The sequence below is a fragment of the Sitophilus oryzae genome, unplaced genomic scaffold (assembly GCF_002938485.1).
Source record: "Sitophilus oryzae breed Bouriz unplaced genomic scaffold, Soryzae_2.0 scaffold_1869_pilon_pilon, whole genome shotgun sequence".
NCBI classification, from domain to species: Eukaryota; Metazoa; Arthropoda; class Insecta; order Coleoptera; family Curculionidae; genus Sitophilus; species Sitophilus oryzae.
In genome coordinates this window covers 204,065-231,027 of record NW_022146578.1, presented here as the reverse complement: position 1 = coordinate 231,027, position 26,963 = coordinate 204,065, and the positions used below count along the sequence as shown (strand labels likewise).

Sequence of the window (26,963 nt, the reverse complement as noted above, 5' to 3'; positions counted from 1 at the left end):
ATAAAACCAAAAATATTTTTGGTGGAGGGGAAATGCAAAAAAAATATTAAATATTTTTGATTATTTATTATTGATATTATTTTGCTACTTTGAAATTTATTCCTTGGAGCTTGCATTAAATCATCTTTTACACAATTTAACCAACGTTGAGTCTAGTCTATTCCAGAAGCCAAATGATTTCTGATTTAAATTAGATACAACGTCGAAGTAACAACATATTTAACTAGCGGGCTGGAAGATGATCGGAAATTAAGAAGTTTTCAAAGCGAATATTCGCGCGTCAAATTACCTACGTCTCGCTGAACCCTTGTTGTTGTGGCGACCATTTTTCGAATAAATAGTGAAATTCTCTAGAAACTTTGTGCAGTTGATGTAGAATTTTTAAAGAAGGTAAGAATAGAGACTTAATAAAGTTAATAATAAATTGTTTTCTATAAAGTTTAAATTTGATGTTGATTTGTTGAATTTTATTTTGCAGTTCGTATCATAGTTGAACATGAACCCTTAAAGCCATTTAAACTAGTATTTTTTAATGAAAAGGAGGTAGTTGCGAGTTAAATCAATGTGTCACTCTTAAGCTTCATTCAGAACCTCCCAATTAGTGGAATAAATTAGTGGTATCAATTAGCGTATAAGTTTGATTTGTTTGTTTTGTTTTTCTACTAATTGAAAATATCTACCAGTAATTTTGACGTTATGAATGCTTACATTGAAATTAAAGAAACAAACTTCTACGCTAATTGAAACCACTAATTTAATCCATTAATTGCTAGGTTCTGAATAAAGTTTCATTCAGAACCTCCCAATTAGTGGAATAAATTAGTGGTATCAATTAGCGTATAAGTTTGATTTGTTTGTTTTGTTTTTCTACTAATTGAAAATATCTACCACTAATTTTGACGTTCTGAATGCTTACATTGAAACTAAAGAAACAAACTTCTACGCTGATTGAAACCAGTAATTTATTCCACTAATTGCTAGGTTCTGAATAAAGTTCTATTCAGAACCTCGCAATTAGTGGTTTCAATTAGCATTGAAGTTTGTGCCTCTGTTTTCAATGTAAACATTCGAAACTTTTAACTTTTCCCCTAATTATACTTCAAAATTTGCGAGGAATGTCGTTTTGGCCTTTGATTATCATCCGTCAAGAGAAATTGTGGTTAAATACCAAAAGTTTATTGTTTTATAATCTAAATATTATGCTTTCTCTATGGATACAACTGACCACCGCAAGCTGTTGCTAGGATATTCTATTAATTTTAATTGTGCTTTTTAAACATTGTGATTGATCATTAACTAAATAGTATAAAGTGTAATTGAAACCACTAATTTATTCCACTAGTTGCCAGGTTCTGAATGAAGCTTAAAGCTTAATTTTCAATTAGTAGTATAAAGGGGGTTAACAAACTTTTAATTTTTTAAAGAGGTAAAAAAGAGAAAAATAAAGAGTATAGAAATAAAAGTTTATTATTTTATTTAAATTATTTTTATTGTTTTATAAATCAAATATATATTTTTAAATGTTTTTTTAGACATTGTAAATGATCGTATACTAAAAGTGTAAAATCTAATTGAAACCACTAATTTATTCCACTAATTTCAATGTTTTGGATGAATCTTTATTTTCTTTCTAATATGGATTTTATTTCATGTCAGTAGACTATTGTTCCAAATGATTATTATTTCCATATATGTTATATATATATAATGTACGAATATTTGGCTTCAGATTACTAATTTCCCTAACAGAATTCAGGACATATCAGGAGGATATATATTTCCAAGTTTATAGAACTGAAACCCATACTCTTGAATTAAAGAGAATATTTTTATCCGTGATGCACGAATCATCGCCTTCCCTGGAAGATGAGCTACAATATTCTCTCCACTACTTTGGACGTCTTTCTTACGCTTTTTTATTTACTGTTAACTTGGTTTCGTTTAGCTCTTTCAACTAATCTGTTGTCTTACGTTTTCTGCAAGCTTTGTTCCACAATCTTCCCCGCGATCATATCCACCTTCCTGTATTTAGTATCCCTCATTGTGTTCTAATAATTTTGTACCATTTTCTATTGTAGGTATTGATTTTTGCTGGCGTTTTCAATTCGACTCTATTTGTATCAGACCTTGTTTCTGCTGCATATGTTATGATCGACCTAAATGCAGTTTTATATATTATTATGTTCCTGCTCCTTAGGATTTCAACCTGTTCATCATTTTTGGTATCGACTTCTAATATACATCTCAAATATACAATTTTGTTTTAAGCGAAAATGCCAAAACTTAATATATGATATGTCATTATATTTTTAGAGTGTCATTTTCTATCGAATAAAGTAAAAAATTACCCAGGGTGCCATTTAAAAATTAAAAGTTGTAGTCATTTCCGGTAAAACAGGAAGTGGCCGAAAAGAAATGAATACATCAGTCAATCCTAATTTATATTATACACTAACATACCAAATTTCGTTTTTTTTATCTGAAAAAATAAAAAAGTTATAGGGGTGAGCCACTTTTGAGACGCACCCGGTAGATTTAAATAAAGTCTATAAACTAATGTCGATTTTGAAAATAGTTACTAACTGTCACTAGAAAATTGCCATGGTGATACCAGCCATCTTGATTGCCATTTTACCGAAAAATTGCTTTTTATTCTATAGGAAATATAATCGAAAAAAAAACGGCGTCAACGATGGCTGTGGAATGAACATCGCTGTCATTTTATTTAAAGTTATATGGGGAATGTCATTGATGGTCATTACTAAGCCAACTAGACGCCGTTTTTTTTCGATCATACGGTATTTTCCCTGCCATGTATTTAGAATCGAATGAATACCTAAGTTCCAAGCGGGTTTTTCCATAATCGATCTTATATTTCCAAGCGGAATTAAGCCAAAAATGTTTCGCATTGACGATACGAACGATAAAGAAGCCAAAGTTCAATCGAATAGAGATTTATAAATCATCTTGCTTAATAAATCATTCTATAAATAAGTAAACAAAAATAAGCGTCTGTCTCTTTAGAAAAAAATAATAGTTTATTTTTAGTTTAAGTTAGGTTATTTAATATTCGTTTTAATATGTATTATATGTCCTGAATCCGTTTGTTATAATGGCATAATTCTAGTTACAGGTAAAGGTACTAGAAATATGCGTATAAAATCCAGTGTACTTTCTGAAAAATGTGGAGGAATTTGGTCAGAATTAACAGAACGGTTGAATAAAATAAAGAATTTGACGTATAAAGACATTGTAGGATATTTTTATGAGCCCAGGGATGCCTCAAGCTTAGGAATAATAAGATTTTTTATTTGGTAAGTTTAAAATATTTTGATGAGACAGCATAAGTTACTAGTAAAAAAGGAATAATAACATAGGTTTTAATGTGTGGAAACAGCTGGACATTTCGAACTGAAACAGATAACTACAAATAAAAGTAGTTAACTGTTTATTTTTAAAATGTCACTTGGTTAGATTTCAAGTGAAAACCAGCTTATAAGTTGGTCTTTGCCTGTAAACAAATTTGCCTTACCAACAAAAACTTCTAACTTCTAACATTTCTGTTTCATCGCCAGAAATAAATATCAAAAGGATTAGCCAAAATCTAGCTAATTTAAGGGCCAAATCTGACTATATTTATTTATAATGAAAATGTCAAGGTATTATACGGCTAATAATTATATTTGTTCGTGTTAAATATTTTAAATGTTCTTTTTATTTCAAATAGTTTATCTTTCTGTTTTTGGTTCTGATAGTGAAGGGAGCTTTGCAATTTAGTTTTCTGATTCAGTGACGAAATACTCAGCAGTTTTCGGGATATAAATTAGACAAAAAACTTTATTTATAGCTTCTAATGTGTACTTCATGGTAGTTTATAAAGTAATGTATCTTTGATCAAGTAAAGGTATCAATTTTTAAATAGTTACATTTGTCAGTAAAATCTTTGGTATCTACCATAAGTGTTTCAGGAATAAAAATATTTTTTCAGTCTATTAGGCGTTTGTTTCAGATTAACATTTTACTGCGATTATAGGAATTTCTGTAACTCCTATTTTAAGGAGACTATTGTTGATGGAAGTTTCTTTTTAATTATCATTGGTGGTTTAATTTATTCTTTTAATTACTTTTTAGTATTGTTGAAAATGCCGTTTCAGTAATATATTATATACATTTTTTATTGTCAATATGTTTTCAACAAGATAACAAGAATATTGTATAATATAAGTATCTAGTATAAAAAGAATTCTATATATCTAATTTACTTAATTTTTATTGCATAACTTATATGTATTTTGTTTATTTTTAGGTTTGTTGATGTCTATCGATGTTTTTGAGGAGAGAGGAGGGTCTGAAATTGATTTACGATGGGGAAACCCGCAGGACTGTCATTTCCCGTTATTCCCTAGTTTAGAACCACTATCCTATCCGCTAATGTGTTGGTTGTATGGAGTGATGTGGTTAGGTAGCTATACGATTCTATTATTAACATTACAGGGTGGTCCCAAATGATTACCCTTTGAAAATTAAATTTAAACAATATATTTCTAAAAGAAGAGTATTGATAATACAAACAGATATACAGTAGATATAGAAAGATCGGTATAATTGATTGTATTTTTCGATTCATTTGTATGTAGATTTTCATATTAGCACGTCAAAAATATTGACGTAAATATAGTTAAGCATTCATATTTTTTCTTAGTTTAGTAGGTATGTACATCTTGATATGGACAACTGATAGTTTTACTATTTACTTTGGTGTTATACATAGCTGGAACGAAACTGTATTTTATAATCCTAAAATATTTCTATAAATATTATTTTAGGAGCTGTATGTATTATGTTGGGCTTTAAATTTCGAATAGGTGTATTCATGTTTGGTATTCCCTATTGGTATATTCATCTAATGGATAAGACTTACTGGAATAATCATAGTTATTTGTATGGGATAGTAACAATCCTTCTTATGGGTTCTTCAGCTAACCATTCTTTGTAAGAAATTAAATTTGTACGTACTTTTGAATTAAGAAAATTCATTTTTAGCTCTATAGATAGTGTGATTGACAAGAGTATTAGAAATCAGCCAGTACCGTACTGGAATTATTTTATATTAAAGTATCAGTTTTTTATGCTATACTTTTTAGCAGGATTGAAGAAAAGTGGAGCAGAATGGCTAGAAGGATATTCCTTGATTCGATTAGGGGAACATTGGGTATTTTTTCCATTTAGGTAAGTTTTTTACTACCTCTAATTCAGGGTGAGTCTTAAATGAGTGCAACTATTTTTAGGGGTAGAATATTTCGACCCCAGGAACTACGAGTTTTTTTTTGCTACAAAAAGATGATGAAAATCGTGCATTTTCTTTTAAATTATCCTGTATATTTTAGAGAACTTTTTATTTAGAACTTCCTGTTCATTACAAATTTTCCCACGGTATAATGTATTGTTATATCTATGGTTACGGCCATATATTACGGCTTTACTCTATGGTTACGGCACTAAATGGGATGGAAATACAGAAAAAACTCGGTGGCTCTCAATTTTTTTTTTAAAAATTAATATATTTTTTTAATTTTGAAACTTGAATAACTCCGTTATTTTGGACTTATTTGAAAAACGGTAAAGAGAAAATGTGTACCTTTTATCCAGATCTTTTTTACCAGCCCTGAAAATTTTTGCATTTATTTAGCCTCACCCTGTGTATATTAGTAGAATCTTCTAATTGTTTTTATAGAATCATTTTTTCCGTAGAGCAAATTGACTATCTCGTCATACACTGGTTTGGTTTTCTATTGGATTTGACTGTTGGTTTTTGGATGCTGCTAGAGTTTAGCAGACCTATAGCACTATTCTTCTGCTCTATGTTTCATCTTATGAATTCCAGACTGTTCAGTATAGGTTTGTACTTTTTGTATTTTATGTAATTTTACGTTGTTGAGTTATCGCTTATCATGAAATTATTGTTTGTTTCATATCATTATATTAATTTAGTTATGCACTAGTGAATTAATTATTGTCTCAGTAGTCGTTATTTCAAATAATTATCCTTTAAATGTTTAAGAATTTTTTTCTTTATCGATAATATCCTCAGGAAGTTCTATTAATAAATCTACCACAGATGTAGGGATTTTAGCGATAATATATTATTTTTGGATGTCTCTATTTTCATCCATAACTCTATAAATCACAGGGAAACTACCATTTCGGAACACTTTTACTGTACAAGGCTGTTCACGCTATTAGACACATAATATACTAACCAAATGATTAGATTTTTGAAAATTGTGTGCGATGGGATCATTGGAGGACCGCTAAAGCTATATATGACACTAAAATTGCTACTAATTTGCAAAATATACAGTCCGAGAGTGTCCCAAATAAATAAACAATATCACTTTGATATTGTTGATATGGTATATGATAATACAACTTTTGTATTTCTTTAAATTTAAATGGAATGCCCTGTGTATTGAAATGATGCATTAAAATTATGGTTACTGTATTTTCACAAAATCGTAGATTTTTCATAAACGGTAAGATTATAATGCGGCAAGCCTTTATAAAACTCACCTTTATTATAATCGTAGAAATTAAAAATGTAATAATAAACAGGGTGTTCCATTTAAAATAATAAAATTTTGATGTTTTTTATTTATTTGGGACATTCTGTACTTTTTGAAAATAATTTTAAATTGTAGCATTAGTAGTCCTCCAATGATCTCATCATTCAGTTGTCGAATGAGCTGAATGATCCTGTATATTTAAAAAAATGTCTATACCTATGTGGCGGATTCATCTCTCCAAAAAAATCCTATATGGGTATTTTGCCACTACTACAAAACACCAAAACTACAAAATAAAATAGTTATTTTTGTAAACACTCCTGCGCTAATCCAAGGGAAACTACTTGCCAGACTTTTACAGATAAACAAATTTGCCGAACGAACAAAAAAATGCTTAACGTTTCGGAAAGTTTATCTCTTTCCGTCGCGGGAAGCAAAAAAATACAAAGAACAAAAAAAAATTAAATATTTCAATGCAACTATCCGAGAACACTTTAAAAGTTTTTTTAAAACAGATACTTCTACAAAAACCTTTGACGTTATTTAGCTTGGCCACTCATTTTAATCTTTCTTACAGGAATGTTCCCTTATGTATGTTTGGCAACGTTGCCTTTATTTTGTAAAGAAAACTGGCCTCGAACCTTTTGGTCTTCTATAGTCGATAGGTTTCAATCAAACGTTGCCAATGAAAGTTTTAAAAAGAAACGTGAGAAGACCGAGCGAAAGAAAATATATAGTCACCCAATTAAATTAAAGGAAAATTTAGTTGTTGCTTGTCTTTTTTTCCACATGGGATTACAAGTGTTTCTTCCTTATTCCCATTTCATAACTAAAGTAATCCAAAACTTATTATATGTGTTAGATAAATATTCTTATTAACTCAATATTATTATAGGGATACAATACTTGGACTGAGGGTTTGTACGGATATTCCTGGGACATGATGGTGCATTCCTGGAATTCCGTTCTTGTGGTTGTTAAAGTTGTTGATAATGAATCGGGACAAGAACATTTTCTAGATCCTAACGCCTGGAGTTTAAAAAATCGATGGAATTACTATGCAGATATGTCCTTGCAGTATGCTCAATGTATAAAGAAGAACTTAAATGAAGGCATTAAAGAGAATAATGAAGAAATTGTTATTCCTGACATCTCGAAAAATATATCGATTTATATAGATGTCTGGTGTTCCCTAAATGGTCGTTTTCAACAGAGAATGTATGACCCTAATTATGATTTGTTGCGGGCAAAGTGGTCACCATTTGAACCGGTTGAGTGGTTAATGCCTCTTATGATTGAATATAACAATTTTAGGGAACAAATTCCTGAAATTATTGAACATGTGCATTCATGGAATAATGAAAGTAATGTGATTTTTGTTGCTGATTTTCCAGGTATGAATTTCTGAAATATTCAATATTTTTATTTATATCTAAATATAGTGTTTTTGTTTATTAAAATATTGTGTGTCGAAACTTGGTTGGAAATATCTATCTAGCTATATTTTCTTTTTGAGTAAAGTGGCTTGATTAGTCAACTTTTTTTTAAACTTATATTTTATTTTTTATTTAATTTTTATTGAAATTTCTTTTGACATTTTAAATTTCGCTTTTTATTATTGAAAATCGACTAAATAAGAATTACAGAACATAATATTGTTGCAGTACAGGATGTCCTGTACAGAGTCTTAAATAAGTCAGATATTTTCAGGGCTGGCAGATCACGCTAAAAGAAACATATTTTATCTTTACCGTTTTTCAAATAAGTCCAAAATAACCGAGTTATTTTACTTTAAAAATTTCAAAAAAAAAACTTTTTTGTTTAAATTTTGAGAACCACTGGATCTTTTCTCGGTTTTCTTTCTTGTAAATTTTATTCTATTTATATTATATTATTTATCTATTTTGCTATATTATCAAGAATTTATGTTTTTTAACTCAAAACTAAAAAAAAATCCAAACAATTTTCCAAAAAATTCCAAATTTTCATAATTTTTCTTTCGCGAAAAAAACCTAATAATCATGTTTCTGGGGTCGAAATATACTACCCCTAAAATATTTGTACTTATTTAAGACTCACCCTGTATATAAACGACACTTTTACATGATATCTTGCTTATTTTTAAAGATACAGGATTGCGATTTTCGCGACACTTTTTGCTTACGAAACCACTCATGCCACCAACAAAATTTTTATAGCCCTCTTTGTTTCTGAGATATAGGGTGCAATTGAAAAGTGGCTCTTTTGGGACGTTCTCTGTATCTTGGTTGTTTTTTTAACTTATTAGAAAGATGAAAATGCATTTTTATAGAACTTCTTGCGTAGAATCCAGAGGTGTAGCTTCTTTCGAGCTGGTGTAGTCAGTTCTTTTCAGTCCTGAGGAAAACATATATTTTTCGAATAAAACACTCTGTATATTCTTGTCAAAGACCCATTAAACGAACCATTTTTTCTCCATTGATGATGGGGTTTCATAGTACACGAACCGTCGTAAAAATATTATGAAAAGATAGGGCTCTACGAGCTCCATCTACATTCCGAGTTTCAGCCCCTTAGCTCACATAGGGCTCGAGTTACAACGCTCCGTCTTAACCTCCGATCGTTACCACTTTTCCTGACGCCACTGAGGCCTTGAATTTTTACTCCCATCGCGCGAAAAGAAGTTTTACTTCAATAAACACATTTTAATTTATAGGTATGTATCTGGAAAATTTCATTGAGGAGGATTTTCATAATGTATCTTTGACGGTATTGAGAGGTGAAGTAGTATACGAAATGGAGGACTATGTAGCTAAACAGTCACTTGGTATGAAATTATCAGCTGGAGAATCTGTGTCAGTTCTAGAAGGGTAAGAATCCTTGAAGAATTAATTTTTATAACTGGTTGGTTCTTATTTTAGATATACTCACAAAATACACACAGTGAGTGCTGATCCTTCATGCTATATGTATACATTTTCTCAAAGACCTATCGAAAATGACGACGGTGATGATAAAGACATGAAAACGTACTCTCCTTTTCCCTTGATTGAAGATATTTCAGCCCGAAATGCTGCTTTTTTACGGATGATTGATTTAATATGGAATGCTACCACCCATATATTGTTTGATTATCCGCTTACAAAGAACGGAATAGTAAAACCTGATATTTAATGGTTAAATAAGAGGAGAAGTGATTCTATTTATGTATTGTGTTGATGGTGATACTAGAAATAAATCAAATTTTGTTGGGTTTGACATTTTATTAAAAACATTATATATACATAAAAATAAACTTTAAGAAACAGTATTTACAAGAGTATTTCTATATAACAAGTAAATAATGACTCCCCAATTAAATACCATTCTATCGAATAAAATATGATTTTGATTTAGTTTATCTAGCTATCTTCAGTCGATGAATAGAATTAAATGATTAAGAGATTAGGCCAAAGGTGACGGTATGGTTATTATTTGGGGAGCCAGGATTCCTTTGTTAAAACATATATATTAATGTAGGTTTCTTTTTATTAAATGGTTTTATATAAGAACTCGAATTCTACAATAAGAATATCTCTAAATTGCAAAACATAGAAAACTACAAACATTTATTATACTATTTCCGATCCAGAAACTATTAAAGCTCATTTTAAAAGTTGATACGACTTCTTATACAAAACCACTAATACCTACACTAACTTTCTCTATTAACAGAACCTGAAGGACAGAATAAAATAAATATTTATCTTAATTTTTCTCTGATATTGTTCCTAACACAGATGTATTCATGGATGGGGGTACAGCCAGGGGATTCACAGTTATATTTGTATGAGGAGACTTGGGTTTGCCCTCTAGAAAATAGGTTTCCATCGAACCTTTACCTTTAACCTCGATGGTTCCTCTGCACGTGAGGAAATAGCCTTTTGCGTTGAGGATTTGATATACTTCTTTGGTAACCTGAAAACAATAAATATATGATAATATTTACTTTATTGAATGTCGATTTTCGAGTGAACTAAGAGTACAACCAATGTGCTCAGTACAATAAGATGTACTGAAAAAAGTATGCAGAACAGCATATATTTTCCCGAGAAGATGATATAAAGCGTCAGTTTAAAAATTTTCTCTCCCCGGCTTACAAGATCGTCATAGCTATTCACTCCTAGACTGACCAAAGACTCTATTTTGTCGAGAGTGTCAGCATCATCATCATTTTCAGCTTATTCAACCGTTTCCAATTATGGTTAGGTTGTAGTTACCTAATAACCTAACCTAACCATGCTGTAATTTTTCTGGTCCATCTGTTGTTCGTCCTCCTTGCCAGGTATCCCGCCCATTACCACTTGAGAGATTTGATTCTGTGGATGACATCTATTACCTGGGTCTTTTGTCTATTCTCACTTTGTCACTCTATTCTTTTACGATCTCTCTTGGTTATTCCCAGCATATTTCGTTCCTGATGATGTCCGTTTTAAGTGTCCAGGTTCCGCATGCATAGGTCATGACTGGTAGTACACATTGGTCGAATGTTTTCTTCTTTAGAATGTAACAGTGTAGAGTGGCAATAATAAGCATTCAATATAGGCATTCTATATTTGAATATGATTGAGTTTCTTCCATAAGTACTCCATGCTAACTTAATTCTTCTGTTGATTTTTTGGTAGTAGACAAATATACAAATATATAAATTCTTCTACTATTTCCAGTGTTGTTTTATTAGTAATTTATTAGAATGTCTTTTCTTTTTACTGGTTTGTTGTACATTACTATAATTTTTGCTAAATTCATTTTAAGACCTACTTTATTGCTGGCTGTATTTAGTTCCTTAATTTGTGCTTGTAGTTCTTCAGGGCTATTGGCAATTAGGACTATGTCATCAGCAAATCTTAGATGGTTAATATATTCTCCATCTATTTTTAATCCTTTGTTGGACTAGTCCAGTTAACGGAAGATTTCTTCTAATATTGCTGTAACAGTTTTGGGGATATCGCGTCTGCCTGTCGTATTCCTTTGCCAGTTGGGAACTCTGAGTTCTTTTAAATATCATTTCTCTTCCATTGGCTTCTTTGTATAGAAGCCAAAGTATATAGATTATTGCCTTAGGATATATCGAGTCGAAAGTCTTCTCAAAGTCTACAAAGGCTAGTTTATGTTCGGCTCTATGTCCGTGATCAATCGTGCTGAACTCTTCTAGGGCCTGCTTGTTCTTTAGTTATGCAGCGTCTAGCGTGTTTTGTATTATGCTGTTTATTATTTTTGCGAATATCTTGTTTTTACTGGTAGTAGGTTTATTGGTCTATAATTTCTGATGTTTTCCTTGCTGCGTTTCTTATGAATTAGAATTATGTTGACGCTATTCCAGTCTTGTGGTATATATTTTCTCCTTAGACATCCTGTGAAGCATTTTCTAAGTTCTCCTACCAGCGTACTTAGGTATTTCAGCTGTTATTCCGTCGTTCCCTGCTCTTTTGTTATTTTTCATATCTTAAAGCGCCTTTTCTACTTCTCCCACGAGAACTTCTGGGGCGTCGTCTTGTGGTACGGGCAGTCTTTCTTCTTCACGTAGGTATGTTTTTTGGGGCTTTATATAGGTCGCTGTGTAGAACCTTGTTACCAGGCTTATAATTTCGTTTTTGTCTCTTATTCTGATGTTGTTGTGTCTTAATGCGATTAGCTGCTTTTTTCTGATCATGAGGGATTTCTTAGCGTTCTTATAGATTTTTCTGTTTTCGATTGCAGTTTGTACAAGTTTTTCATTGTAGTTTTTGATGTCTTCTGCAATCATCTTTCTTATTGTTTTACATAATAAGATTGAGTCGATCGCTTTTAATGGAATGACTATCGGAAAAGATGGCTATTTTTTGTGTCCTTCTTCTACTCCTTCGTACGTTAGGACCAAGTCCTGTATTTTCACAGTGTTTCTTCTTGTGTCCGATAGATTCTATCTAAGATAAGTTGTACGCATCTTTCGATAGGGTAGATTTCTGCCTGAAGGATGCTGGGATAGGTGCCCATTGGTTCTGAGTGTTCATGTATCATATAATAGGATCAAAATATTTGTGATCAAGTGTGCGTTATATGATAACAGAAGAATAATTATTATGGAAAATTACAAATTTAATAGAAAAGTCCTCTTTGTCATAAATATTATAAAACTGTTTTTTAATTGAACGGCATAAAGTAATTCCTTGTATCATTGCCCTTTTCCACAATTATGTTGATTGATTTTGTTGTTTGATTATATCTAAGTACAGTTCAGTGCGGATAGAAAACAATACAATATGATAATTTATATACTAATTTTACCTGTATCTTATCGCATATTCCCAGTGCTGTCCATTCGGCTGGCCACGTTAACCGCGGCGTTGCCCCAAATGTCATACTGGGGTTTTCTGGCTCCAATTACGCCAGCCACCACTGGTCCGACATTGATACCTATTCGTATCTTGAAATTGTTGAACAGGTGTGCGTTCACTTCCTGTAATTGTTCCCTCAATCTAAGCGCGTAGTCCGCCATAGCGATCACATGCCTGTAGCCTTGCATGTCGCAAGTGTTTTGCGTTAAACCTGGAACAAGAAGTTTATGATTTATTTGAACTTAACTCTAGCGGCCGTTTTACGAACTTGAAAATAATTTCCAGCAATTTCTCATAGCCCTTTTATTCTTAAATTTTTTTCCGTATGCCCTACGGCTAATACTTTTCGAGATACAGCCGAGAGCTATTCTTAGTGGGACAGCCTGTACAGATGTCTCCAAATAGTAATGAAAATAAATTAGAACCAAATATTAACAGTTTTGTTTAAATTGAGATAAATATTTGTGAGGACCTTTATATTTTATAGAATATAAACAGATCTTTTTGTTATTATTCAAGCAATATTTAATTCTCTTTGTTAGATGTTATTTTCTTTTATCCAGTTTTTCAAACAAGTAGGTTTGTGAGTTAGATTAGGTATATTACAATTTTTTCTAAAAGTTGTACGTACTCTACTGTACTAAAATTAACTAACCTGATGCCGCCATATATGTCGCACCGGTGCTCTTAATTTTCTCGATATATCTGAACTGGTCCTCGGACAGCATCTCGTCGAAATCAGCAATAATTTCGTTGAGCAGCCTCAAACATTCCACTCCTTCGTTGTGCCTTCCAGCTCCACATAGAACTCGGAGAAATTGGGAATCGAAGCGAACATGATGCAAACGAAGTCGCATTGCTCGTGATACAGTTCCTGGAAAGGAATTAATTGCTTAATTTAAATACCGATTGTTTTGTTCATTTTGTTTAATTATTTTTATATTCAACAAAATTGGTCCCAAAACAGTAGGTGTTTTGTAAAAAGCTATAGACTGAAAGCAGATAAATCTGTGTTTGAGAGACAAAACTGACAAAGGACTTTGCTTTCCTTTAATTATATCTGTGATATCCGGTGCCTTTGTCTTTGTATCATGGACGTACTAAATTTTTAATTATAGGGGTGTAGAAATATACGGGATATACCAAACAACTTCGGAATATACAGGGAAAAATATGGTAATAGTTTCCGGAAAAAGGTTATGTGGAATCAATTTAGCTTTTAATAAAAATATAAGGACGTGTATTTTGATTTGAAATTTTGGATATTTATTGTGCTTTTTTAAGCTTATTTTATGTAAATAATATAATTATTTATTATACAATAATTGATTTTGTTAGGGGTAGTAAATTTAGAAGGATATTTTTTTTGTCAAAAATTAAGAGTGGCATTATTGTGAATTTTGAGTTGTGTAGCTCGCAAGATCTGTAAGTTAAGCCTGCAAATAAAATACTTGTATTATTCAAATAGAACTATCAACTATTTTGGTGTTTATTCACAAAAACAAGAGTGTGAGATAAAAAATAGAGTAGTTTAAATTCTCAAAAAATAATCCTAAATAATTCAGATGGCATAAGAATGTATTTTGTGCCAAATGCACATGTAAGTGCTGTCAAGAATTATCACTATCCAAGTCCCGTTTTCTAATGGTAATTTTTTACTTTTAATCTGAATTTTCCAGATCGTTTTTAAATCTTCTGGTCGGCGTGTCAACTGGGCATCGAACAAGCTGAAATTCTGGTAATTACTTGGTATTTGCCGCTGATTATAGATTGGCGGCTCTCAAAATGTTGCCATTGTTTTATTAAATTTTTAAAGTTAAATAACTCGGTTATTATCAATTTATTTTAAAAATGGTAAACAGAAAATATGTTTCTTTTGGCCAGATCTACCACCCCCTAAAATACTTACACTTATTTCTGAGACACCCTGTATTTACCGCTGAGATCCTTGATAGCGACATTAAGTTATTCGTTTATAAATGTTAAATCTACAATAGAAACGTTAAAAAATAAATATTTCAGAAATTATTTATATTTGGTATATCGTAGCTTTAATGCCGGGTCCAGACCAAGCAGACAAAACAACGACAAGACAGAAACATTCATGTTTTACGACAAAATTGCGACAAATCCAATACATTTCTGCGACATTTTTGTTTTGTTTCAAAATTCGAAGACTTTTCAATGTCCCGTCTCGAATCGGTAAAGATCAAAGTGTCTATGTTTTGTTCGTATATTTTCCCACAAGTTGTCGGTGCAGTGTGGATGGCGTGTGCTGCCAACAGTAGGAGACCAGTGAAATCACACATGGTTAATAAAACTCATTCGCAACAACTAAACTTTTGAGTTTTTTGTACTTTTGTCCTTGCGATATGTGGACAATTTTTCTCAAGTTTGTCTTGTCATAATTCTCAATTTTATGTCGCATGTTTGTCTTGTTTTTGTCTCAAAATCGTGTTTACTTTTTGTCGCCTTGGTCTGGACCGGGCATAACATTTGACAAATAGTGAAAATAAATGTAAAGTATTATTTAGCTGTCACTGTCGACGTCAGAAGCTTCAGCTACTGATATATAGAATAGTTAATCTGAAATAGCATTTCTAGGCCTACTGTGATATATTTTCTATTCGATAACACACACTATTGTCAATTATATGTTTGAATGGAAAATCCATTTTCTCAGTGAATACCTTTGTTTCTTAAATACAATTTTTGGTTTTTATTTGTTGATTGCTCCCGATTTTTCTTTAATGCATAATATTCGACAATAAAGTCGCTTGAGATTTTCTTGGAATGTCAATTATTTTTAATTAGAAAAAAAAAGAATAAAACTAGAACCCCACCAAACCTCAAGTACCAGAATGCAATATTTTGTGGGAGCAGAACTTTTTTAAACAAATGCCCTATTAATATACTAAAGAGGGTAAACTGTATTTTTTGCTCTCAAGGGTCGTCTCTTTTGTTCTCTGAAGTGTAGCAAAAGGTCTGAATCACACAAAGGTAAAGCCCGGCTTGTTTTAATCTAAGAGATACATAAAATGTGTACATTAGTGTGTGTAAATAAATTTACCAAAAGTGGTTTGTCCGCTTGAAGAAGTTGGGTGCTAATGAGGAGATTATATGAAAGTTTACTTATTTTCTTCAAGCTTTATGTCTTCTTTATGGGCGAAAGCAAAATATCTGATTTCCTTAATTAACAGCCTTTTTCCCTCATCACAATGTCATGTTGACAACAATGTGAGGTTACAAGTAAGAGTTTTTATTAATACTATTCTTTTATGTTGGTTAAAGGCAGGACGACACGGTCAAAGTTACTTGGACCAAGTATATGCTTCCTGCTGCCATATTGCTGTACTTATAATAATGCTGCGCGCTTCTCATTTGTACACCGCTTGTATAGTATACGAGATGTAATTAATGAAATATCATCGTAACAACAGACATTTTAGAAACGTCTATTTCATTAAGATTTATGAAAAAAAGTCCTTTACTTCGGGCACAGATACCGCTACGTTTTGGAGACAGTTCGAAACCATATTCGTTACTTTAATTACCTACTATGATTAGTTTTTACTGATTTTAGTACTGCTGTGAATTTTGTCAACTGCTGTAAACCTTTGTGTTTTTTGTACAAATATTCAAACGTTCACTAGTATAAAATTTTATCCTTAATTTCACCCTCTTAGGGGATGAATTTTAAAAATCCTTTTTGAGCACTTACTTTCCGAAAATCGCTTCTTAGTGTTCAATTATGCCGCTTAAGAGACCTCTGTGCAAAATTTCGTACTCTTAGAACAGATTTTATCACCTTTGTATGCAATCTAGCGCCTTCTATCCGTAATTTCAACCCCTTAGCGGTTGAATTTCCAAAAATCCCTTCTTAGTGCTCACTTAATCACGTAAGGAACACATTTGCCAAATTTCGTGTTTCAATTCATGTCAATCAGTTTCGGCTGTGCATTTCTTTATTAGTTCGAAACGAAACGAAATTGAACGAGACAACAGGAAACGCTAAAAAAATCCTCCCACGCCCTTCTCCGCAATTTCATGAGTATTGAGGCGCTTTTAAGAAAGGGAGTAGGTCGAATCAAATCGAAATAGGTCAAGACAAACGGAGATAAGCCGAAACACGACAAAGTTATGGGACGAAAGGCGACCTTGATCTGTTTCGTTCTATTCTCCGAATAGTGAAGAGAGTGTTTCAGGTGTTTTCTCTGCAACTATTTTTTTTGGTCTTATTTTTAAATTTATGGTCCCGGTCCAGGTACAAAGGAATAGCAAAAACTACTTTAATATGTTGGGTGGCAATAATTATAATAATAGTGAAAACCTTTTGGTATGTTATTTCGACCTTTGGAAATGGAATAGGTACGTGGAATCGGTTTATCCCTTGATCTGTTATAATAGTATTAATGTGTAATATCAACATAACATGGTTTCCTGCCGGGAAGGTCAAAAGTTAAAAACCTATGTGTGTTCTCTGAACATGTATCGAAGGCAATATCAAACAAACAGTAACTTGATGTCATATATACGGACTGTGCAAATGCTTATGATAAGGTGAACTTTTATCAGGGTTATCAGGTGAGTCGCTGTGGTTTTTAACTTCATACTTAACTTCGGGAGTTCAAAGAGTTAAGATAGGTAATGTTTATTCCAATCAATATGTTGCACCTCCGAGGTACCCCAGGGCAATGTATTGGGCCCTCTGTTGTTTTTAATCTTTGTTAATGATTTGCCTGACTGAGAGTCTGAGGGTTAGGTCTTTGGGACTGTTGTTTGCGGACGATTTTAAATTATTTAAACCAATTAATAAAATTGATGATACTAGAGCTCTCGAAAGTGATTTCAACTTGAACCTGGATCGGTTTAAGGAGAACAAGATGCTTGTTAATACTGGAAAGTGTTGTGTTGTCTCTGTTTCCCGGAGGATCAATGCAGTCATTGAAGACTTCTACATTGGAAATTGTAAGGTTGTGAGGTGTAAGGAAGTTAAAGACCTGGGAGTGGTTTTTCAGGACAATTTTAAATTTAACAATCATTACAACTACCTGATTAAAAAGGCATATAGGATTCTTGGTTTTGTTATGCGTAGTAGTAAAGATTTCGATATATACAATCAACTACAATCAACTACAAGACTTTATACCTCTCTTGTAAGACCACATCTTAAATATGCGTCAAATAACTGGTCTACCAATTGTTAATAGTTACTTTATTTATATTATTTTTATGTACTTTTGTAGTACATGTTGATTTGTCTAGTTTTAAGTAATTGTGATTGTATTTGTTTTCTTTAGACCTTTGCATGTAGCTACCTCAATAGGTGTTTGTAAGGAGTAAAATAAAATAAATAACTTTTGTTGTTGAGGAACAAACAAAACATTTATTAATAATTTTATTAATAAGTACTCTGTTTTTTATTAAGAATGTTATAGCAATTTCAATAAAGTTTAGAATTAGTAGTAATTCGGTGTATATCACGCCGTCAAACAAATTCATATAATTCGCTGGAATTAATCTCGTCGCCCTTTAAGTCTAAGTCCTCTCTAATAAACTTGCAAAATTTATCATTTCATTAGTAGAGCGAAATTTAATATTTACTCGCTTATTTCTGTACATAGACGCATAATTCAGTTCGCAGCATTCAGGATATAAACGCTCTTAATTACACTCTCGGACATTCCAGAGTTTTTCCGGGATTCCGTATAAGAGCGCGCTGGAGAGTTCCCACTCACAAATTTAATTTTAATTCTAAACAAACTGATATGAAAAGGGGATATAAATAGATTATTTTGTTTTATTAACTTTATAAGATTTTTTTATTAGCATAATACCGTATGATCGAAAAAAAAACGGCGTCCAGTTGGCTTGGAAATGAACATCGATGACATTCCCCATATAATTTTACATATAAAATGACAGCGATCTTCATTTCATAGCCATCGATGCTGTTTTTTTCGATCATATTATACTAAAACGTAGCATATGTAGGTTAATTTGGAGCATTTCTTTAAAGAGAGTTCTACAGGGTGTCGTCAAAAAAATTACACATAAAAGTTGTGTTTTTTTTGTGATATAACACCCTGTATATTAATTGATTTTCGGATTCTGGGAAAAAAATTAAGTCGAGTTTCATTATAGGGAAGTATATTATTAAAATGTAAGGTCTTTGACATATTGAATATTTTCTAAAAATGAAGAACAGCTTGTAATTTCCATAAAAGTAACCTAAATTGGAAATTTACCCGGTATAGCGTAATATTTAGTTAAATAACTATTGTACTTTATATAAATCAAATTAAAACATGATCCAAAATGTTATTTAGGGTGTGAGTAAATTAATATTAAACATTGGTCACCTTTAAAACCAAGTAACTCTTTTATTTTAAATGGAACACCCAGTACATTATTCCGATACTTTATTGAATACCGAAATAATATACTGCGTGTTCCATTTAAAATAAAGGACAAACTGCTTTTAAAAGAGACCAATGTTCAATATTAATTTTGTCTCATCTTGTATAACTTTACGGGTAAAATTTTAATTTGATTTAACATACAATAGTTATTGTAATTAAATATCAGGCTACACAGGCAAATTACAATTTAGATAGATATTCAAAGTAAAGGAATTTTTCCAATTTTTTTTATCTCAAAAACTGCGACTTTGACTGATTTTGATGTTATTACAAATTTTGTTGCAAATATTATTCCTAATCTTAAATTGAAAACCGTGTTTCGCTAGCTACTGTAATTTTGGAGTTATGATTTTTTAAAATTTTTAACCCCCTCCCATACCCCCTTACCTACCCCCCACCCCCACCAAAAACTAATGGCCAGATTCTCGGGTGCCACAGTTTTTTGTGTCAAATTTGGTTAAAATCGGTTTAGCGGTTTTTGAGTTATCGTGTTACAGACGGACAGACCCACGAACAGACCGACGGACAGACAGACAGACACCATGAAAATATTTTGTATTTAGGTCATTTATGACCCAAATAACTCATTTTGAGTGAAATTAAAAAAACTTTTTTTTGCCGATCTTAAATAGCCTACCATACCTATTGGTATGGTTGGCAAAAAATATTGAAATTTAGAATTTATTTCTTATTTTCACAAAATGTGAAATATATAAAAATTCTTACATTTTAGGTATATGCTTCTTTAATGAGACTAAATTTTATTTTTTCCCTAGAATCCGAAAATCGATTACTATAGGGTGTCCATTACAAGAAACCCAACTTTGATGCGTAACTTTTTGTGGGCACACCCAGTAGAACTCTATATGTATAGAATATATTTTTATAAAATTCTATGAATTAACCTACATATGCTCCCAACACGAGGGGTGTCTCACTCGGGTAAAAAATGTACACGTACTGCCAAAATATCCTTCCACTGCTAAGCGACTGCCAATGACTATGAAGAAGACTGCCTATGACTGCCATGTAATTATTATACGCGACTGCCAGAAAACTGCCAATGACTGCCAGTGACTGCCAAGAAAATGTACATGTAATTCCAATAGTGAGACACCCCTCGTCCCAACATTTCATTTCGATATAAACTACCGTTCTACTTAAAACCTTCGTGTCGTATGAGAGGCGCCACCCTGTACGGACATGTTTTATTTGCCACTTTCAGTCAGTTTGAAAAAGGAGCTTTAATCAAATAATAAATAATCATAATACCAGCAATGCTGAACACATATATACCTGGGTATACGAGGCTTTGGGCCTTAAGCTGAATGAATATCGATAAAACTAAAATAATGTGAATTCCTCCGGAAAAACAGTGCTATAATGATCGGAGAAGAACGATTGGAATATGTAGAGGGAATTCAATTACTTTGGCAGTTTGATTTGGGAAAAGGTCAATATCGACTCTGAAATTCAGCACAGAACTAGCAGCGCCCCAAGAGCATTCTGGAAATTAAAAGACAGCGTTTTCTATAATCATGACTTAAAGCACAAAAACGAAACTTGCAGTATACCGAGCAATAATAACCCCACTATCCACTATGTTATATGGAAGCGAAACTTGGGTGCCGTACCGCCAGCACACGAACGCATTAAACAAGTTGCAACAGAGACGCCTTCGACAACTGTTAAGAATCAAATGATATCACCATGTTTCAAACGTCCAATCAGTCCTTGAAAAACTTAGATGCGAGAACGCTGAAGTCATGATTACTAAATCCCGCTTAAGACAGGCTGGCCACGTATGCAGGATGCAGGAAAATCGCCAGCCGAAATCTTTTCTTTACGGTGATCTTGGAGACGGTAAGAGGAAACCGGATGGACAACTCAAAAGATACAAGGATATTTTTCATGAAAACTTAAAGGGGATAGGCATGTAGAATCAGTGGGAGGATGCAGCGCACAATAGAGTGCAATGGAGAAGAATTATTGTAAACTCAGTTAACAACGACAACCAAAAAGTAAAGAGGCAACAAAATAATACGATATTTGAATGTTTGTAGTGCGGAAGGGAGATAACATCGCGTGTCGGGTTTTTCAGTCACAGAAAAGTTCACGAAAGACAACGTAACCTTACGTAACCATCTTTTGATGCGTGTCAAATACTCGTCAGCGAGTAATGTTATAAGTTAGTCATTAAACTGTACATCTTGATAAAACAAAAGGAAGCTTACGAAAATTATAACTTGAAATTCAAAACGTTTTTGAAAAAAGTGTTACACGACACTCGAAATAAAACTTTCTAAACAAATTAACGCGTCAGCCGAGTAATGGTATCGGACGGGAAAAATACTCCAAACTTTAGTATCATTTTTCTTCAGCTCTTTAAAATTAAATTTTACATTGAAAACTATTCAGGATTACTTGGCGAAACCAAACTTCTTTCAGCTTTAGAATTTAATTAAAACGTGTTGCTCGTTTTGTCGCCGCGCGCCGTTCTAAACAATGATTATTTAATAAAGATCTTCTTGAAAAGTTTGTATTGTGTTATTAACTCTACACAAATTGGAAAGGGTTAGCTTTAAAATTAAGACTACAGAAGGTATTGTTGTTATACAGGGTTCGGCAATAGTGCGTCGGGCGTCTGTAGCTTCTAAAATAAAAAACAAACGTATAGTACGAGAGCTAGCAACGTCGGGAACAAGTATTTTAGGGAAGCTGGCTCTTTAATATATCGTTTACTATGTTCTCTGGAACAGCATGTGGCCCGTCTGGCTGCCGGTAAACTTTGCGTTCCCTACTGCGCATTGAAAGAAGATCCTATTAAAGAATATTTCTCTTATTCTTCAAAATAGATACATATAACTTTATATTGTTGGAAAGTGTTAAACGCCAGCATTTTTTTAAGTTCATAACCAACTATGATTTCCATTTAAAAAATTATATTTTTCATTATTTCTGATAAAAAGAGAAAATATAAGTATTTTTTTAAATCTTTTAGTAGGCTATGACTGTTTGAGAAATTCGATATAAAAAGTCCAATTATCTTCATAATGGTAAATATTTTTTTTCAAACTGTAACATCTATAAATAACTGCTCATAGAGTCTATTTGTATGCATTTGAATGCTTTATTAAAAAACAACAGTAATAAAGCCTTATATAATGCAAGTTTCTTTCGAATGGCTTTCGTTTGTTTGCATTGGACATCGAAACTCTGTTGCTGATTGCTCTAAACAATCTAAAAAAAGTATTACTCAAATTAATTTAATTGTCTTCACATATTCATAATGTAGACGTTTATTTTAAAATCTCAGGATAATAACTAAGACTAGATGATTTTCGAAACTACCTTCAAATTAAGTTATGTACTAAATTGCTCTGTTTTATACACTGGACAGTTACTTATAGGGGAATAGAAGGCAACCCTGCCTATTGAGAACGCATGCACTTATAGGGTTTTCTGCCGACTCGTCCCGTCGCGTCGCATATACGTATTACTTTTTACAAATATACTCAGGGTTCCCTATTTAACCCCGTGTGTAATTTCTGTGCCGTAAGAAAAAGACAACATAACCCAGCTCCATATTAAAACTGCATAAGTCTATTTCACCCGGATATGGATTGAACTGCGATTGCGCCAAACTCCGATTGATTGTTGTTTTAGTTCTGTTTGGATTACTTTTTATTTGTGCGCGTAAAGAGTGATTTTGTTTAGTTTATTGTTTTCAACTATTTTTTGATATTTTTCCAACTCCATGATAATGTGTTATAAATAATAAAAATATAAATAAAATTGAAGGTTAGGGGAAATGTCAGTCAACCACTTCCCTTTAAAAACATCGACCAATGAAAACTTCTTCAGGTGAGGCATGCTCAGTTAAATGAATATCCGGGTGAAATAGACTTATGCAGAATTCCATATTGTTCTTTCACTGTTTGGGCTTCACTTTTTGGAGATTAGGCTGAGTATATTTGTAAGAAGTAATACGTATATGTCGCGTCGTCTATCGAGGAGCGGGCCGAGGTTGCCATATTTCAACCATAAAGCTCTTGCCGCGAGTAATAAACAAATTAACAACCTGTATATGCAGGTTGATTCATCTAATAGAAATATACAGTATGTCCCCGGATTGTATTTACAGAAGGACAAACATTTATTATTGACATTTTAAGAAAAATGCATTCTTCATAAAAATGTTTGCTCAAAAGGCGTTTCTATGGATATATCATTTCGATTTCATTCTTTGATAGATGGGTATCATTAAATTTGATTAGCGTCATATTCTTTGCTGTTGTCATAGATAAAGGAAACAAGTTTAGATCAAAGTTTAGATTGGAATGCTCCGCTTGCCGCCAAAACTTATAATTGTTTTGGAGTGCATATTACCTTATACGAGATCTGGTGCTGCTATCGCGGTTGCGAAGAATAACCGTAAACAAGAACAGAAATAATTTTCTCTTGTCGAAGTCAGAATCTTTAAAAAGTATAAAATCTAAACTCATTGAAAAACCCTCATTGAAAAAATACCGAAAAGTCCATTTTCAAAGTAATTTCCACAGTCACAAAACGTCGGTTTCGTTTCATAGCTTTTCATACATGTCCTGATATAGAATAAAGTTCCTTATATGCAACACACTTTATTTTATTTAAAAAAATCTTTATAAATTTGAATAAACAATATTTGGCGACATAATTCCGGAAAAAGCCGAACCGCTCCGAAATTATCAAAAGCTTTAGAGAGCGACCGTTGTAAGAATAGCACCAAATAGTATTTATATTGTCCTTATGGGCACTTTTCAATCTAAATTTGTTTCCATATTTCCTTCCATATTTTCAGATAACTATCATCACCTTTACCGTAGCATTGAACTAAATAATTTATTTTTATCAATTCAAATTTAAATTTATTTTATAAAACCTTTTTCCTTTTTTACCCTTTTTCATTTTCGATAAAAAATCGTTAGATAATCTTTTATGATAAAAAACTGTTTATCACTTGTTAGTGTCTTTGTTTAAAGTGAGACCATCCTGTTTAACGAACATACTGTTTGAGGTTTCGTGCAAATCGATTGGTTAAATATGTCGCTAACTCTCTACTGCTAAAGTACAACGCCACATATCTCACATCTGTTGATTTTCGTCATTTTGGCATCTGTTATTCAATTTTGATTTAATTACTTATGATTTCAACTTGCTTTAGTGGTAATTTTATATTCCTTGTTTAACAAAGTTATTGTTAGGGTTTTTCTTTTCGTTACCCGTATGAGACAGTTTACAATACAAATTTATATCAACACTAGCGTGTACCAGCGACTTCGTTCGCGTCAAATTAATCATTTGTAATGGTGATGATAAAGCAAAGCAAGAATTTCCATTAACATACAAACTGGATAAAATTTTCTCATATTTATGTCAGCATGAGAAAAAACAATATGGCGATATTATTGGTATTATATATAACTTGGTAATATTTGAGGGGTAGTTTCATCTCGTTGAAATTTGACTTTCGAAAAATCCGTTTGCGAAAAATAAACTTTTTACGTCGCGCTTTAAGCAGGATCGTGATTAATTAAGGACCAGATTTTTCGAAACACCCTGTATACATTTTTAAAAAATCTTAAAATATGTAAAAAAACAAAATAAAATATACGTGTTTAAGCGTTTTTTCGGAAACTTGACCGTTTTTTAAATAAGAAATATTGTAATATTTAAGGGGTGGTTTCACCCTCTTAGAACTGGAATTTCGAAAAATCCCTTCTTATCGAACCTCTACACCCTAGAATCAACCTGTATGCCAAAATTGAGCTTCTTACGTTGAGTGGTTTGAGCAGGATCGTGATTATCAGTATGTCAGTCACTTAAGGATTTTATATATTAGTATAGATACCTTATTTTTTACACCAAATTTCAAATCTCGCGTAAAATTTCTATTGTCACTTCTTACGAGACATCGTGTAAATGTTTAAAATGGGTTGTGATAATTTTCAAGTAAAAGTTGTTTTATCAAGATACTCTATTATGTGAGAGCTAACTTCTCGAGTTTACGTTTCCTTTTGAGAAAACTGAAAATTAGGTTGAACGCTAATTAGAACTGTTTCGAAAGTAAAATATTTATCTTTACAAATCTGCTTGAGGCTAAATTTAAATATTTTATGTAATGTTGGTTGTGTTATTTATCTATTTAAACTTAAACATAAGCAAGTCCGTCCCACCTATATAAACGAAATTTAACAAGGGTTACAAAAGCACATCAAAAACATGTATACTTTTTTCTCAGTAATCTTATACAAACGACAGAGAGGTATTTTTTTTAATATTTTGAAGACAACTTTATATTCAGAAGGCGAAACCCTCTAAAAACAGAGTTCTTTAGTTTTGGGATCTGGAAATCCTGTTAACAAATTACGTTCCTTATTTAATGTATGGTAATCATATAAAAGAAATGAGGGTTATACTTACGTCGTTATTCTTGTCCGTGTTTAGGAAATGCTCGGCTACGTGAACTGGTAAAATATTAGCTAATAATTTTCGGTTGTATGCCTCCAAATGTTCCATGTCTTCCTTTTCCTCTGTAAAAGAAACATGACAGGAATTTAGAGAGATTTATTTTCAAAAACTTCCCAAATTATACCAATCATTTACTTTGTGTCGGGATTATTCACCATTTTTTAAAAATCGGATTATATTATGATAGTGAAAAAATCTCAATCCAAATTATAATTATTAACACCAAAAGATTTATTTTTTATTTTTTATTACAACGATTTTACTGTAAATATAAATTCGTACTTCATCATATGAAAAGTGGGTGGGCCACTTGTCAGTAGCAGGATTTTAGCAGATTGAAATTGATTGAGATTGAGATTGACTATACGATTGAAAAAAAACCGGCGTCAAGACGGCTGCGGAATGACAATGTATGACAATTTTGTCGAGGACAAGCCTTAGACGTTATTTATTTGGCTCGTATCTTCTTTATTTTTAAATGGCGCTTACTGTCAAATGGCTTTAAGAAGGATGTGATTTATTTTTGTATTGAGTAAAAATGATTTTTAAATAGTGTAGCTTAAAATTGGAGAAAAAAAATTGGAAGTAGACTTGTGTGTCTGAAAACATTCTATCCTTTTTAATCTTTCTATAATTAGTGTTAATTTTTGACAAGTTATATGTCAAATCTTAGTAAATGATGTCTAGAGATTGACCTCGGCAAAATTATCATCGATCGTCACTTCTTAGCCGTCTTCGACGTCGTTTTTTTCATCGTTCTCGGTATACATATATACGTTCTCCATGAAGAAATTGAGCATTATCTTTCCTCTTAAAGGCTAACACTAATTTGAGTAAAACTTTTCCTGACCCATAGTTTCCTATGTAAAATTATCCAGTGAACTCTATTAATGAAGTTTAGCGAAGAATAACTGGCTCTTAACTCTATAAGTATCTTTAGAACTTCTAGGGATCCGTTCGCGCCAAATTAATTCGATAAGGGATCGAAATTATCGAATTTCCTCAAGCGGTATCCTTGGGAAATTCTGTTCCGGATCTATATTCAACTGGTTGGATTGAGTTACTCTTTTAACTTCAAATTAGATATAAATCGTATCTAATCGACCTAAATAACATAAAATCTTGGGCTTTTG

The 26,963-nt window shown here is 32.2% G+C and overlaps 2 protein-coding genes across 3 annotated transcripts in view; one reads left to right on the top strand and one right to left on the bottom strand.

Moving 5' to 3' along the window:
- The first annotated feature begins 2,966 nt into the window (after positions 1 to 2,966).
- On the top strand, positions 2,967 to 9,838 carry LOC115883290 (vitamin K-dependent gamma-carboxylase-like). Of its 2 annotated transcripts, XM_030901622.1 has the most exons (9): positions 2,967 to 3,306; positions 4,300 to 4,462; positions 4,827 to 4,992; positions 5,044 to 5,229; positions 5,735 to 5,898; positions 7,141 to 7,397; positions 7,459 to 7,957; positions 9,259 to 9,412; positions 9,464 to 9,838. In XM_030901622.1, exons 1-9 carry the CDS (start codon positions 3,151 to 3,153, stop codon positions 9,714 to 9,716), a joined length of 1,998 nt encoding a protein of 665 aa, XP_030757482.1. In that variant the 5' UTR covers positions 2,967 to 3,150; the 3' UTR covers positions 9,717 to 9,838. The 2 variants fall into 2 exon arrangements, with proteins under 2 accessions (XP_030757482.1, XP_030757480.1); XM_030901620.1 differs by lacking the exon at positions 2,967 to 3,306 and having other exon boundaries at positions 4,302 to 4,462; positions 9,259 to 9,397.
- Positions 9,839 to 9,876: 38 nt separating this feature from the next.
- LOC115883289 (adenylate cyclase type 6-like) overlaps positions 9,877 to 26,963 on the bottom strand; it is a 171,493-nt gene continuing 154,406 nt past the window's right edge. The window contains 6 exon segments of the mRNA XM_030901619.1: positions 9,877 to 10,499; positions 12,849 to 12,869; positions 12,871 to 13,109; positions 13,554 to 13,685; positions 13,688 to 13,772; positions 25,783 to 25,892. Coding sequence (XP_030757479.1) covers positions 10,290 to 10,499; positions 12,849 to 12,869; positions 12,871 to 13,109; positions 13,554 to 13,685; positions 13,688 to 13,772; positions 25,783 to 25,892 — 797 coding nt within the window. The 3' untranslated portion in view covers positions 9,877 to 10,289.